The 17,352-nt window shown below is 34.9% G+C and overlaps 1 protein-coding gene across 1 annotated transcript; it reads left to right on the top strand.

The window, feature by feature from the left end:
• The first annotated feature begins 4,283 nt into the window (after positions 1-4,283).
• On the top strand, positions 4,284-16,260 carry LOC144439000 (ubiquitin-conjugating enzyme E2 A). The gene is made up of 6 exons (XM_078128239.1): positions 4,284-4,484; positions 4,645-4,725; positions 6,013-6,038; positions 10,141-10,230; positions 12,669-12,757; positions 14,388-16,260. Exons 1-6 carry the CDS (start codon positions 4,441-4,443, stop codon positions 14,520-14,522), a joined length of 465 nt encoding a protein of 154 aa, XP_077984365.1. The 5' UTR covers positions 4,284-4,440; the 3' UTR covers positions 14,523-16,260.
• Positions 16,261-17,352: the final 1,092 nt, after the last annotated feature.

Here is a 17,352-nt window from a genome sequence, read left to right as displayed (position 1 = left end):
GTCATACATTTTTGAATAAAATGTTGGTGTACAGTAGATTTTAACATTGTTGGCAATCACTATCAGTATATAATCTACACCTTAAAGGTCCAAAACTGTTGTTTGCCAGAGCTATAGAAAAAGTTGGTGCAGAACAAAAGTATGATCCTATGTATTCCTTATGGCTCCAGTGATTACACTGGTGTGAGAACCTGGCATTCAAAGACTGGCTTTTATTAAAAAATGGTAAAAATAGTTAAATATTATGTTTGTGTTTGGGTGAAAATATGTTCTATTTATCATGCTACACAACAAACAAATTGCAGGTTATTAATACATGTATATTGCCTTGTTGAACACCTTTTGTATTTTTGAGTACTTCTGTAAATAGTCATATTACTTGAAAGTATATGTGAACTTTTTAATGTTTATGAAAATTTGCCTGAAATATGTTTTTTTGGTATGTTTCTGCCCTGTCAATATTATTATAATAAGAAATAAATATCTCTTATGTAAAAAGTTGTGAAGTGCTGTGTTGTAATGTATTTCTCCTGCATAAGTTTGCTTAGTCTGTAAGGTACACCTTGTAAAACGCCCTCGTGCATTGGTGGCCAACACTGTTGAACGCAGAGTGTATCCACAGTCTTTGCTTTGTCACATGAAAGGAAATCATTAAATTTCACTTGAAATCTCATTCCACTGATGATGTGTGATGCAATAACTTGAAATCTATTCCATTGATTTGTGATACAGTGTATGTCAATTGAAATTCAAACCTACTGAAGTGTGATAGTGTGTATCTCACCTCAAATCCATTCCACTGATATATGATAAAATGTATCTCACTCAGATCCATTCTGATGTGTCGTACAGTATCTCACTCAGATCCATTCTGATGTGTCATACAGTATCTCACTCAGATCCATTCTGATGTGTCATACAGTATCTCACTCAGATCCATTCTGATGTGTCATACAGTATCTCACTACAAATGCATGCTACTGATGTGTCATACAGTATCTCACTACAAATCCATTCTACCGATGTGTCATACAATGTATCTCACTACAAAGTTTGAATTACTGCTATGATTTATTCACCCTTAATATACTGAATGAGTCGTAGGTATTTGAGTGATCATGTAAACAGTAGGAAAAATGCATTGGACTGTTTTTTTGGAATCACAGGGTCATTCATATTCATGTTTGTTGTTGTTAATCTATTTTCTGTGTTGTTTGTTTGTTTGTTTGCGTGTTAATTTTTCGTGAACATAACCAATTAAGACTGCCTGGAATCCATGCGGATTGGTTTCCCCCTCACTATGTTTATATATATATATATATATATATATATATATATATATATATATATATATATATATATATATATATATATATATATATATATATATATATATATATATATATATATATATATATATATATATATATATATATATATATATATATATATATATATATATATATATAATATATATAACTCGGTGAGTATCAATCTGCTAAGACAGTGCTCTATACCGCAGTGGCAGAGCGCAATAGTTTTGGTAGTACTGGAACTCTTTCTTGGTTGTAACTCGGAGTTTCACACATAGTGCGATCATCAGACAACTGAAACTCCGAGTTACAATTAAGAAAGAGTTCCAGTATTACAAAAACTATATATATAGTATCATTTTAAACTAAACTCGTATTATATATTATATATATATATATATATATATATATATATATATATATATATATATATATATATATATATAATATATATATATATATATATATATATATATATATATATATATATATATATATATATATATATATATATATATATATATATATATATATATATATATATATATATATATATATAGAATATATAATACGAGTTTAGTTTAAAATGATATTTCATTTACCCATGCATATTTGTTTGGTTGTTTGTAAGGCAAAAAAAATATATCTGGTTCTGGTCAGCGCGCGCGTGCCCTGAATACACTCGCGTCGATCCTTTTTTCCCGATAATTATTGCTTTCCCGTTCCTTATTTATTCCTGATATCAGGAGAACAAGCAGCTGAAATCTACCCTACATGCCAAGACTGCTTAAATACAAAGCCTAAACTGCTTCGAAGAAAAAGGAAGTTTTTCAAGAGATAGATATGATAGAACAGAGTATGTAAAGTGTCAAAAAAATGTGTATTTACTAATTTGGAAAAAAAAAAAATTACCGTAGGAAGAAAAAAAAACTCGCGTCGTCGCACCACTTTAGAAAGTTTACTCTGACCAGAACCAGATATTTTTTGGGGGGCCTAACATGGTTCCTGGGCTCCCTATGGTTTACCTGGAAATCTATGTCACATATTTATACCTTGTAACAAATTCCTATTCTTGTGTGGAAAAAATAATTAATTAGTGAATTAATGCTCACCACAAAATAGACTAACCTACCTGTAGACTTGAGAACGGTTATAGCTACAGACATTTTGAATTTTTGAATTTACGTTCCGTTCCGTTAGTTCAAGCCTACAGGTAGGTTAGAAATGGACTCACTCAAACATCGATTTATGTCAAATAGCTAAAGTTGTATTGAACATTATAATATGCACGTGCGTGATACACGCATACCTGAAGGAATCCGTCGACCCTTTGTATTTTACTTCAATGCCAACAATCAAACAGTGTCAAGTGAAGGTGGTGAACAATTCCTCACTTCTCTGATTTTGATTGGTAAATGCACAATATCGCAGATACTGAAAAATATTTCAAGTGGTGGTTTGTTGAAGTATTAGTCTAGGCCCTGACAGGGACCGTATTACTTACTACTGTACAGTGTACTTCATCACTATATCCCATAGTGCTGTGATGAAGTACATTGTAGTACGTAATACGGTCTCTGTCAGGGCCTCAGTACGCTACTGAAGTATGAACTAGTGCACAGTTTACATTAGTCTTGCTGCTAGACGTTCGGGCTTTGATCTTTCGATACTATATGCGAACGAGGTTCGCAGTGAGGGCTTGCCCGAACAGTCTAGCAAATGTCATTTTCAGACCGGACATTCCATTGAGATTAGTGGGTTGGGCCATGTATGCATATACCGGGGGGGGGGGGTATATACTTTAATATATTCAATCTCTGCATGCAGGTGTTGACAAACACATTTACGTCATTACTATGTCTTTATCAGTTTATGGTAATTGTGTTTGATGAGTGTGTAGACGTTGTCATTCACGCATTGGTGGTTATTTTTACAAGCTCCTCCTTGAGATGAATATGCATGCAATTTGGCTATTGTCCTCTGTTTGTGCTTGTCGCTAATACGGATCTCTGATTGGCAGTTATTTATATCCTGATGACATTTGCTAGACCTCGGATGTTCCATCCTCGATTGCGATGTTCGGGCGTGTGTCGTATTCTATCGGAAGAACATCCGACGGTCTAGCAGATAGACTAAGTTTACATGTAAAATACACTTTCTATTATAATGATACATATAAACACATGATTAATTAACACTTGAACTCGGAACTATTTATCAACAATATGTATTTTATTTCGTATATATTGTAGGGTTTTTTTAATTTAAAAGATATGAAAAAATATATACCAACAACATACACAAATACACAATGTTATGTAAGCTTATGTATGTACGAGAGTTATGCTTTTTTCGTCACATTTCTTCCTTCTTTTTACTTTCGAAATATTAAGTTCTGTGAGCGATATTAATTTTAAGATTTACTATCGCCTACTCAAACTCAATGCATTTCAGTTCTCGATGTCTTCGTTTTCGTAAAAAAAAAAATCGATATCGAATTTCACCCAAAGAGATGTCATGTTTGCGACTTTTATATTAATTATTACGAAACGGAGATTGGAAAATGCACTTTAACTACTAAAATAAAAACAAAGCCCTTTCCCAAACACAGATATGCCAACTCGACACAGTCACTTGTGAGCTAATACTCTATTCCAGGATGATCATTATACAAAATAATGACGAATTTACGAATATCATCATTGGTGATTGCATTGGAAAAATACCAATGTACTAGTATTTTCCGATGCAATCACCGGTGGCGGTATTTATTGAATATTCAGAAATACCTAAAAAACTTCCTTATTTGTATTATGATCATCCTGGAATAGAATATTATAATCCAGTGGTATAGAATATTAGCTCACAAGTGACTGTGCAACTCTAGAGTCAGTCTGAGAGTGAGTTGCGTTACAAGTATCCTCAGACTAAACAGGAAACGTTCCTATCGCATTGTGGGAATGACGCTTGTCATTGTTAATGGGCAAACTACCCGGATGAGTGACGTCATACACCACAACGGGTTTTTACAGTGAGGAAGACGGGAGGAAATACACATTTTTTATTTGTATTTCTCATCTTTTGGTACATAGTTTCTAAGTTATAAATATTTCTATTTTACTTTACAATGTCAACTCCGGCTAGAAGGCGGTTGATGAGAGATTTTAAAAGGTAAGTTGTTGATTTGAAGGCCGAATATCGCATACAGTGTTCGGTGTTTGTTTTGACCGGTGAAGGGAAACCAATATGGCGGAGAATCAGTTGCATTATATCACCGTCGGTATCTTTACGAGACGTCCTCGCAAGTAAATGATACTTTTCTGTTCAACAGGCTTCAAGAAGATCCCCCAGCGGGTGTTAGTGGTGCTCCTTCAGAAAATAATATAATGCTATGGAATGCTGTAATATTTGGGTAAGTGTGCACTGTCTTCATTCGTCAACTTTAAAAATAGTATCTTGCATCATTCCTCGTCGACTTCAACTCTAATTAAACAGGAACGCTTTGAAAAGAACTGCCAAAAGTACTGTCATTTATGTTAAAATTGGATTTGTCAGATATTATTTCAATTAACTATTTCCATGTGAAATCAAAGCAACATTTGTAACGTGATTGTTTTGACATAGTAATCGCCACATCCAGAGCTTTCGAAAAGTCATCAAGTTCGTCTGCTGCGTCACCGCTAGCTTAGATTTCCACCCCTCTATGAACATTATTTTGTTTTGATAACAATAATCAACTTGTTACTTTTATTTTATCTCACAATAAAACAAGTCAAATAAAAACGAATGTGTCCATCATTGCAACGTTAGATACTTGTTGCGTCAAACCTCGTGACTAAGCGTGATTCGTTGTTTTTGTTTTCATCCACCCTATTCTTTGTGTGCCTGGTGAATCACAAGACTTGTCGTGTCATCGTGTTTACATTTGGCTAGTCCTTCCTCACTAACTCTACACGGAAAACCATACAATAAGGAAACATTTCCCAGATCCTTATTGTTCCCTCTATCCTATCATTGTTTATCAGATGTTATGTTTTCTAAGAAAGGGGGGATTTTGTAGAGAAACCACGATGTGGGTGCATGGCATTCCTTTGTATCCCATATTGTGATTTAAATTAAGTATTTAAATGGGCATAGACACAGACATACACAATAACACTGGCATGGGAAATCTCTGATCCTAATGGATTGTTGTATTATTATTCAAGTTAATCATAAATACACATGGAAATTGATTAGTGAAGATATAAATATTTTGCAGTGTAGCTCCTTAACTTATTCCTAAAGATGACAAGATTGGAAACATTTTCTTTGTTGAAATTTGTTATTCAAATTTGCACAAAGGGTTTTTGTTTTCCCTTTTATTTTTAATGTTAAAATTCATTGCATAACTACAACATTCTTGACCTAGTTCAAAAATAGTAAAGTGTGTGTGTCTCCCCATTACTGTGTTGGAAGTAGGTCAAAGCATTTAACAGTTGGTATAACAATTTGTTTCAAGCACATTTATGTGTATAAGGATGTATGAAATTTATATATTTGCTGAAATGTGAAGATTGGGTCGATTCAAGCAGTACTCTGTCTATCACTGTTTATGGTACAGTTGGTTTTTTTTTTCTAACGGTTAAGAGTTTGGTTCAGAAGATCCACCAGTGAAGCCATCCCCTAATGTTAACCATTGTTTTCTTTCCATTTGCAGGCCACATGATACACCTTTTGAAGATGGTAAGGAGCTTTATTAATGGTATTAGATAAGTTGTTAAATGAACTATGATTAGTCCTATTATGATTCAGATTTGATAGATAGACAATAGTCACATACATATTTACAGTAAATATTACAAAGGGATAAAACAAACCACACTTGATTTTCAACAAATATATGTGCAGTTGCTTTTTTTTAGTCAAATTGTGAACAAAGTTGAAAACAAGTCAATGCCTGTCATCAAAATGTCTCTAAGTCAGCATATAGTATTACTTGTTTACTTGTATTTAATGTAGTACTTTGCACTCCTATAGTATAGTTGTAGTTTCAGTTCAGCCTGACACTCTATAGTGTGTTATAAATGTATTTTTATCATATTTCATACAAAATTGGCAGATAAAGACAACATTTCAGACATGAAAAGGGTTGTCGGTGGCCGAGCGGTTAGCTCGTACACCCCTTACCTCTGCAGTCTGAGTTCGAACCTGCCAGGTGTTGGCTGGGTTTGATTAAAATATAACCAGGTCTGTATGTAAGAAGGGTGATGCTCAGTTTGACCCTGCCGAACAACGCAGGTTTTCCCCGGGCACTCCAGTTTCCTCCTGCTTCTTTTACACTAGGGCGCTGCTCTTGCGGCGACCATTCAAAACAAATTTCCGAATTTATTTGGACGAATAAAGATTATTATTATGTCAACTCATTACAAATGAAAACAAAATATAAATAATTGCAGTAGACTACATAAAGTTTAATATGTATATTTTTCTAGACCAATGACTTCGGTGGTAAGAATGTGTTACAATTACTTGTACTTTGTTTTCATTTGTGAAGAAACTATGTGTCTGAAGTGCTGTCGTTATCTACCTAGGCTACGGTGTGTGAGTACACCCTGTTTGGTGAGGTTAGGTGAAATTGGCTGTAACTCAATATCATTTGTAATTGCAGAGAGTCCACATCTGTAGTGGAACGTCATAAACATGATATAGACAATTGAAGGGTTCTCGGTAGCACAGATCTATGTATGTCCACTGTGTGTGTGTCACTATGTCAGCAATAGAAAGTTAAAGTAATCACTCACTTTCCGACCTTTGCCACTACTGTATGCATTTTTAGACTCATGAATTGTTGTAAGGAAGCCAACTCGAACACATTCCTCAGTTTAGAAATAAATTCTTTGGCAGATCAGTTTTCGGTACATGTATATTCATGATGATGTAGTAGTCTCCAGTTGTACACGAGCACAAAATGTGCTGCAGGGTACAGTATCACTATCCAACTTATGGCCAGTACATCATGTAGTGGAAACTGTATTTACCTGGAAATCATGTGTTGTTGATTGTTTATTTATTTCTGCATTTCCATTGTGTTGTTAACTGCTTCTAAGTATTGGATTGAACGATAGTATGTATATGTCTACTGCTTCCTTGCAAGTGGGTTATATTTCCCCATGTTGGATGTTGGCGATATCCTGTATCTATCAAAATTATCAAGAGACTAATTCAGTTATATGTTTAAGCAATCTCAGGTCAGGGAGGTGAATTTCTTGAAGTGTAGAACATCTTTGTTCTTGCTTACTCTGAAAATTCCCTTAGCTGGCTGTTATTCAGCTCCAATAATACGGTGTATTTCTCTTATTTTGATACTGTGGGGTTGTAGTACAAAACCAGTAATACTATGAAGCGAATGAGTTTTTTAGCACAACTGAACTTGTTCAGTAGTGCTATAGGGATCGCCCGGCGTCTGTCTGTCTGTGTGTGTGGATGTGTGTGTGTGTGTGTGTGTGTGTAAACAACTTAAAGTCAAAAACCGCTGAACCGATTGCCACGATATTTGGTGGGTCCATTACTTTGGGTGTCTAGTTGGGAAATTGTTCAAATCAAAATGATCGCATCACAGGTGTGTGATTTGGGTCAAAAAATGTGATTTTTGGTCAAAAAACTTAAACTCGGAAACTACTGGGCAGATTGGTGTGAAATTTGGTGGGAACATTCTTAAGGGGGTGTAAAGTAAGATTTGTTCATGACGGGATGATTCCATCAGTGATATGCAAATTAGGGCTAAAAATGTGTCTTTTTGGTTAAAAATCTTTAATTCTAAAACTACTGAGCAGATTGGGCTGAAATTTAATGGGAATGTATCTAGGGATGTATGGACGAAGAAATATTAAGCATACCATGATTCCATGAGTGATATGCAAATTAGGTGTAAAAATGTTCATTTTTGGTCAAAAACTTATATCTCAAAAAGTACTTGGTCAATTAGTCTGAAACTTGGCAAGATGTTTCTGAAACTGTTATTCTGCAGATTTTCTTAAAAACATTTTGACAAAATTGGCCCTAGCAACCATGACCACACCCTTTAGCAACAACCAAATGGCAGTATATTTTGGTCAAATAACAACATCATCTGGTAAGCAAGTGAGTAAACATTCAAAAAATGTATGCAAATACCCTAGCAACCATGACCACGCCCATAGCAACAGCCAAACGGTGGTGTATTTCACAAAGATAACAATAGGGTTTAATAGATAATTGAATAAACATCCAAAAAATGTATGTAAATTTGCATAGCAACAAGACCACGCCCATAACAACAGCCAAATAATCACGTATATTGCAAAGATAACAACAGGAATAGAAAGACAGATGAATAAACATTCAAAAAATGTATGCAAATACCCTAGTAACCATGACCACGCCCATAGCAACAGCCAAACGGTGGTGTATTTCACAAAGATAACAACAGGGTTTAATAGACAATTGAATAAACATTCAAAAAATGTATGTAAATTTTCCTAGCAACAAGACCACGCCCATAGCAACATAGACTAGCATATGGATAAACATTTTTAAAAACTACAGTTGTGCTACAATGCCATTGGCGGTATTTTTTTAAAAAAAACAGTTGAAAATTCAGCGATAATGAAAAGAAGTCTATGCTGTGTTAGCAGTCCTGTTGAAAACACATAGTACAATCAACAATACTCAGCAGTGTGACCTGTAATGATAGTCAAATTTTGTTGTTGTGAGTCAAAATGAGAAAAACTGGCATTTCTTGTGAATCACCACATAGTAAGAGATGGGGAATACCAAATTTTGGTGTGTCACTAGAAATTGTGTGCGTCAGTGTGCATCAAATTGGCTTGAAGGGCACACAGGTACTTAGACTAGTAAAGTGTCTATTACTGGTGTATAGTAATATTGTCAGATATTTCATTAGACTACAAACACATTTCTCCAAAAGAATTTGGTATTTGGTACAACCTGGATTGTATTTACACTCACACCAACATCGAGAATGTATGCTGACCATCTTTGTTAATTTGGCAAAGATTAATATGGAGGGAAGGGATTTGTTCAAACTGGATGTGTACACTGAGAGATACAGTAGTTGCCTATCAATGATCTCATATTTCCATTATAACCCTTGACCTCCTGGTTTCATTATAGAAACTACTGTGCAGTGACAACCACTTTCACTGGGGGAGACTTGTAGAAAAATCTATAGTGAACTTTTTAAAAACACCCCTTCCTCAGACTTTAAGTACACATTTATGGCTGTGGTAGTCATAAATTTCTATTCTTAAAATGCAAAGTTTCAATCCCAGGTTCTCTAATGAGTTTTATCTTTTGTGAGTAACGACACGAGGATGACTTAGGACTATTCTTTTATTGTAGCTTTGCCAGATGACTTTTTTTTCACACCTTAACTCGGCCTTTAAACCTATTGCCCAAATACAATAATTACTGGTAGATGTTATTCCCCAATATTTTTCTTCGTTAAGTCAAGGAAAATACAAGTGATGAGTTGCTAGACGAGTATTGACAACCCTTAGGTCCTGACTATTTTCCAGGTGAATGAAGAAAAATATTGGAGAGTAACTTAGTTATACCAGTGCCAGTAATATCAAAGGAAAATAATGGCAATTTTGAACGTTTTGACTCATATTTTGAACACAGCAGAATTAGAACCACTAACATAGACACCCATTGTCATGACATCATACAAGTGTTGGTGTGACATAGATCGACTAGAGTATATATTCCATATTTTGTGTTCAACTTGGCTTGTGCATGGTGTAATGTATTTATATCCTTGTCTTGTTATTTTTTTTGTGTGTAGGTACTTTTAAATTACAGATAGAATTTACAGAAGAATATCCTAACAAACCACCTACAGTTAGATTTATTTCTAAAATGTTTCATCCAAATGGTAAGTCATCTCTGGTACAGTTCATAACAATCTGTGATAAAATCTGCCTGAAATCATAATAGCAAAGTAACATGTATATGTTATTATTTTGAAAGTCTTTCTCAGTCAAATACTAGGATTATTCTAATAATCTAATGTTATTTTGTTTATTAGTCCTATTTGGACTTGTCTATAAATATTAAATACAGTGCAAAGAGTCTCAATCACTCCTACAGGCTTTTATAACACATCATGTTCATATACCTTTCAGTGATTGGCTTAGATTGTATCATGTGGTATGGACTCTTGATGACCTCAATTTACATATATGGGTCACTATTTGCATTCTATGTTCCCAAGGTTATTCATGTAGAATGGATCAGGGATATGCTTTGACTATGGAAAGATTAAGTGCCTGAGAATGTGATGTGTTGTAAAACAGTTATTGCCTGGCCTTATTCAGGCATTTGTAGGCATCATAACCCCCCCCCCCCATACACATGCACACACACACACACAAACACACACACACACACACACACACACACACTTGTGTAGAAACTATTTTCCCCTTCAGCTTTCAGTTACTATATAACAGATATTGTGGTAATCGATGTCTACTAGTGCCCTTATAATCCGACAATAAGTGTATAATAGGACACAATATACAAAAAAATGAAGAAATAAATGTTGCATGTTTGATTTGTGCGTGGTATTTCCTTATAGTTCATTGCCTTGTAAATATAGTTTTATGGTATCAATGGGAAATTTTGACCTTTTAAAGACAGAACTGCCCTATATAAAGAGGATTATGGCTAATCTATGCAAATGCGGGAAATTCAAACTGCTGTACTGTGCACTAGCTTCTGGGTCTTGTTTTCAGCATTTTTTCTGTGCTTCGAGAAACACACAGGTCATGTCATCATGTACAAATTGTTTGTGAATGTGGTAGGATGGTAACTTGATACACAAATTAGTTGAAAATCAGTCTGTTTGTTTCGTAGAATGAAAATACCTCTCCAAATGAGACAAATTCCCCTGCAAACAGCTGCTTAGATTGTGTGTCATTCAGGATTATTCAAATATGCGGCATTTGCATGCGAAAAACCCAGATATAGGGAATGTTTATATTTTGGTGATTAGGTGCCAGTGAGTCATCACAAGTTCTCCACCTCCAAACATACAGTCAGTCATATGCAAAAATGGTCCCAGGCGCCGCCAGTTGCATGTTTAATAGTCTGTGTAACTTATCCTGCATTCCTATATGATTGTAGTTTGGCAAATTACAAATGTCTAAAGGTTGGGTAAATAAGCCATCGTTTACTCCACTTTAGGGACTATGGATCGGTGAAAGCTTTAGCTAGTGCATATACACAATGACAAGTAAAGCTGTACAAATGTACTTACAGAATGAAATTAAGTTTGCTTTGTCAGCGTATGCAGTTAAGAAATAGATTTAGTATTATAGTAACTGAAAGTTGTCATTTTGATGACGAATCGTTGCCAATACACATGAAAATCTCAACGTTATTGACAGAGTTGAACTATTTGTACATTATTACCTTTATAATTCAGACAGAGATTTGTTGTTACCGCAGTAAATAATGAAAGCTCTTGAAAATAAAGTAATGATGAAATCAAATGAGTATTTTATCAAAAGTTTTTAAGTAAATATTGATAACAAAGGCGGATTTGAAATGAGAGTCATAGACCTTGTTTACAGATCACCAGATAATGTGCAAAGTTCGCATGCAATGTTTTTCTCGCCATTTGCAGTCAAGTGTTGTGTTTTGAGCAACTTGTTCCCATTTTAGGACATAGCCAGAATAACAACAAATTTTAGAACACACTTATACTACATCCTGTTTGTGTAAGCTGAAATGTTATAATAGATATAGTTGTACATTTCTTATACTTTAACTTTAAAACTTAAAAAAATCATTATTGCAATTATGTATGTTGGCTGCACCAGGTGTATTATGTGAACAATCAGTGTACTTACATGTATTTGCCATTATAGTAATGTGTGCGATAGCAGATAACATATTAATATGCAATGTAGGAGGTAGTCATAATTTGGCCAAGTTCTTGTAGTTAAAACAAAAATAAGAGACTCAGTTTTATTCACTAAAATCCTGCATCATTCACAGTATTGGTATGACTCATTGATGTAAATATTATAGTTTATAAATGCTTTTAACAGATTATTTTAATTTATTACTTCCGTATGGTAGAAATTTTACACTAATTTCACCCTTGTTCTTTGTTTGAAGAAGTATTTACTTCCCTGTCCTGTAGGAATGAGATGTAGTTGAGGTTAAAACACTCACAATATGTCAATATTAAACCTGTGCAGTGCAAACAACCTGCTACCATTATATACCAATAACCATAGATTTTGTCATAAGATACTGTATTATTGCAAGCCATTTTCATTATTTTTCTGTTGGTTGTTTCAGTTTATGCAGATGGTAGCATATGTTTGGATATCCTACAGAATCGTTGGAGCCCCACTTATGATGTTTCTGCAATATTAACATCAATACAGGTACGTCTCATTTCAGAAAAATTACCCACATGATAAGAAATAGATGAAAAATGATATACATGATGTATTTCAGAGTGATAGTTCTACTTTACCAGCAATTTCCTAGTATTGTTAGCATCTGCATGGACTCTATTCTGTTGTGTTCAAATCTTAAAATGAATCAGATTGCAGAATTAGGGAAGTCTGTATTAGTAACTAGGATGAAACAGTGTTTTGGAATGGAAGTGGAACGTGTTCTCCCCACTTACTATAGAGAAAGCATGGTACAAACACTCTGGCCTCACCATCTAGGCCACAATGCTTGGCAGGTTTCAACCATGCTTCAGAAGTATTTTACCATCCTTGAGCTGTAGTAATCTTTGAATGTCAAAATCATAATAATACTTTCACTTGAAGAGAAATGGCTGATCCCCAATGTATATGTGTGTATGTGTTAAAATAAACAGGTCAGAGTTTGTTCCAGTGTTGAAGACATGCACATTATATACTGATCACTATGCAAACCAATATGCAAATTACATGCTATTCATATGTAAATTAACATGCAAATTAGCCACCATCCTTGCAATCTGTCCTTGGGAGAACACTTTATATTCTTTCAGCCCAGACTACATTTCTATATTATAAGACAAACGTGATAAGAGTGTTTAATTTTGTTCAAAATGAAATATTCATGTATATTGTCAATGTTGATATACCCAGTGTCCCTGAAGTGGTATATGATCTATTTTCATGTTGACAGTTGAACAATCTGATTAAAATCTAATGTGGTGAAAGCAGCTGTATTATTTTATTTACCTCTGATTCCATCGCTTAGTGTTGTTTGTTGTCGATTTTTGTTGTTCCGGGTGATCACCAACTTTCCACACCCTGAACAACAAAATGCAAACAAACGACAATAAACGTAGAAATTAGAGGGAATTAAAGAAATTGAGCCATAGTTCACCACATCAGAGTTTCATCAGATTGGCAGTAGAGCTACATGTATTGTTATAGTAGTGTATAATAATAATATTGGGTCCTGAAGTGTGGCAATCCAACATCTGCTTTGCTATTAGCTTAGTAAATTTCAGTAGGGTAATAATATGTCATTCACCTCTACAGCAGAACAAACAGTTGTAAGTTTGGGGTTACCGTACATATGATGTTACACACAGCTTCTTATTGTCAGTGTAATTTCATCTGCTTCCCTGTTTTATCATTTATCATTTTCTCATTGCAAAATATGGTGTGTTCACATTTATATCACTGGAATGTCCTGTGGCCTTCTCCTGTGGATAAACTATTCCATTCAGTTGGCAGCGTGCCCTCTCTCTGCCAGATTCTATTGAAAGCAGCAATGCTAATAAGAACTGTCAAAAATAACAGTGTTAAACAGGTCTGTGTGTGTGTGTGTGTGTGTGTGTGTGTGTGTGTGTGTGTAATAAAAACCAACACTATCTATACTGATTAAATAATATTTTAATTTTATTGAATTTTTTATATCAACAGGCGTAATTGATAATTATTTTTGTTTACTTTAACATTCAGAATGTCACTGTAGTGTCAACTCCCAGCTCTTTCTTTCTCATGATGATGATCGTGGAAATATTTTTCTAATGTAAATTATTTTGCCTTCTTCTATTTTCAGTCATTATTGGACGAACCAAATCCAAACAGTCCAGCAAATAGCCAGGCAGCTCAGTTATACCAGGAAAATAGAAGGGAATATGAAAAGCGAGTGTCGGCCATAGTGGAACAAAGTTGGATGGATTCAAGCTTATGATAACTGCTCCCTGACGTCAAATTTCTATCTGGAACTAACTGTGGACAGCGAGGCCCTGAAATTTACTGAATTGTGCATATGTATGACATGACTGCTACAAAACTCAATCTTAGAGAAAACTCCTCGTACTTGTGTGTCCCTTCACATTGGCTGTTTCACTTCTGCAAGCATTACAGACTTGCCTTTATAAAACCCAACTTTGGGGAAAGGAAATATGAAGCTGTTGTTTTACCTAAAACAAAAGACATTATGTAAGTTTAACAAGAGAATGACTTTGACGGTGCCTTCAGTTGTATGACTTCCACTGTGAATTAAATGGATGCATTGTATGGCATGGTATGATATGGTGTGTAGAAAGAACAAATAGCTTAATTGCAAATTGTAACAACTTAGAGAGTGTACGAAGTGTAGACTGTTGCATTGTCTTGCTGGAAAAAAGAAAATGGATCTCAAAGTTAATATACCACCACCAGGCATATCTTTCACTTTGCTTACTAATATCCCAACCAATCCTGGTGGCTATCTCAACTTTAAAATTGTTTTTGTTTACTAAAATTATTGTTACGTACACAATTATGCAAATCCTGGACTGTTTTTCCACAAGATCAGTACCTTTGGTCAGTGCATGGTACACCACACTTTGAATGTACCAGGTTTTTTTTGCATGCATGAAAGTCTTGTTTCAATAGCAGATGAAATTTGTAAATGGTGAAAAAATGCATACATACTGCCAAACATGAAGAATTTCACATGGACTGGACAGTTTTCAACAATTACCTGTAACCAAAAAATTGAATGAGTGTGAGAAAGTTTGTGGTCCAGTTTACGCTTTAGTATATAGTTGCCATCTAATATTAGACTTACAAGATACTGACAGTTCAGCTTGTTCAAAGTTTATCATTATTGTCATGAGAATGTTCTGAGTTAATTTGAAGAGTTAAGTAAATCTAATATCCAATCAGCTGTCTGCACTACTTGATTGACAGTTACAGTAACCAATCATACTGCAGCATGTGAGTGAGTTACAACACTCTTTTTTGTGCACCTGAAAGCTTACATACGTATCTCAGGTTATTATGATTTAAGTTTTATTTGTTACATCCCAAGTGACAAAAATTTCCTGCTAGCTGTACTCTGTGTTGAGGCTGACTTACCATAGTACCATGTAAATGGTCTTTGATGCTTGTGATGTGTGTTCAAAAAGTACCAGTATATGCTGTCACAAACGTTTTGTTACTAAAATGCTTCCATTGATCAAAGAGTGTTGTGTTCATGAACAATTTATAATACTAACAGTCAGTTTTATCAGATGATATGTATTCCTCTAAGATACATACACAAATTCTCAGGACCTCATGACAATAATGTAACTTTCACTTAGCCAATCCATGAAACATTAACCAAGTACAAACAAGTAAGAAATAAAAAGAAATATTGAGCTTCATCTGTTCAAATTTAGCAGCTGGCTAGTCGTAGATGGTAACTTCTAATGCTTCAGTTCAAACTGTTTTCATGACAGAATGTTAATACACAAGCTAAATCATGTTTAATTTATTTAACAAGATTTGTTATTTATGATGAAGAGACCTGTATGGTTGAAATGAAGTCATACTGAGTGTATTCATGGCATCTAAAAATGTATCACCAGTTTCATCCTGTATATAGTCTCATTTACTCTGCTGTGATAATATTATTTTGGTCTTGTATCATGTAGGGACAAAATTCAAATAAAACGTTTCATCAATATGTAAACTTGTTTGTCTTGCTGTCTGTAGATAGGAACTGTGGTTGATGTATGTCCAGGCTTGTCCTTTCTACTCTTTTACCACCTATATGTACGTGGCTCAAAGGCCTAGTTCAGACTAGACTAGGATTAAAATTTAGGCGAGTTGGTCCTGAACAGAAGAATGTTGCTCTTTTATCCTTTAGGGCTCCACAGATTCTATAGTACTAATGTGAGATCCAGTGTTTGAATCATGGGCCGGTAAATGACTGTTGTCGTTAAACCACTGCCTTAGTCCAAAAGAAATAACTGCTTTGGTTTGTAAGAATGGTAGATGATCTCTGCACAAGGGTATAAGAGTTGATCTTTGTAGATTAGGGAATATTTTCTGGGTGATGACCAGGGATTTAAACCTAGCCCTTTAGAGGAACATGTTGGTGAATAAGATATACCCGGTATCACATGTGTCGGTATCTGTAAAACAAAGTTGCGTACAATGTCACTTTGCTATCCCTGAATCAGGCATCTGAACATTTCCAATTTGGAATTTTGTTGACATACTAGAGATTTTCCCAGGAAAATTAAATCGTAATGGGAGATTCCTTGACCTTAGTTATTTTTTTTGTGTCTGTGGAAAACAAAGTTGTTATGGTACTTTTCATTGACATTTGATAGCAGTCCTCATAAACCTTGGATGTTTCCTCTGCTCTGATAACCTTGTATTAATTCATCAACTTGTCTACTTAGTAGTAGTTGTGAGAAATGTCTGACATCTAATGTCAGCATAACATGTATCTGGGTCACAATTTGTGTACAAGCACTTCTCTGTCAACTATTCATCTCCAATATACAACCCTTTAGTTTCATTCTCAGCAGATAGAATGTTCAAGCCCTAGCTTAGGCAAACCCAATGTACCAGCCCTAGCTTAGGCAAACACAATGTTGAAGCCCTAGACCCCACCCCAAGCAAAAAGTGTACCAGCCCTAGCCTAGGCAAACCCAATGTACCAGCCCTAGCCTAGGCAAACACAATGTTGAAGCCCTAGACCCCACCCCAAGCAAAAAGTGTACCAGCCCTAGCCTAGGCAAACCCAATGTACCAGCCCT

The sequence above is a fragment of the Glandiceps talaboti genome, chromosome 8, assembly GCF_964340395.1.
Source record: "Glandiceps talaboti chromosome 8, keGlaTala1.1, whole genome shotgun sequence".
NCBI lineage: Eukaryota > Metazoa > Hemichordata > Enteropneusta > Spengelidae > Glandiceps > Glandiceps talaboti.
This window is presented reverse-complemented; position numbering and strand designations above follow the sequence as displayed.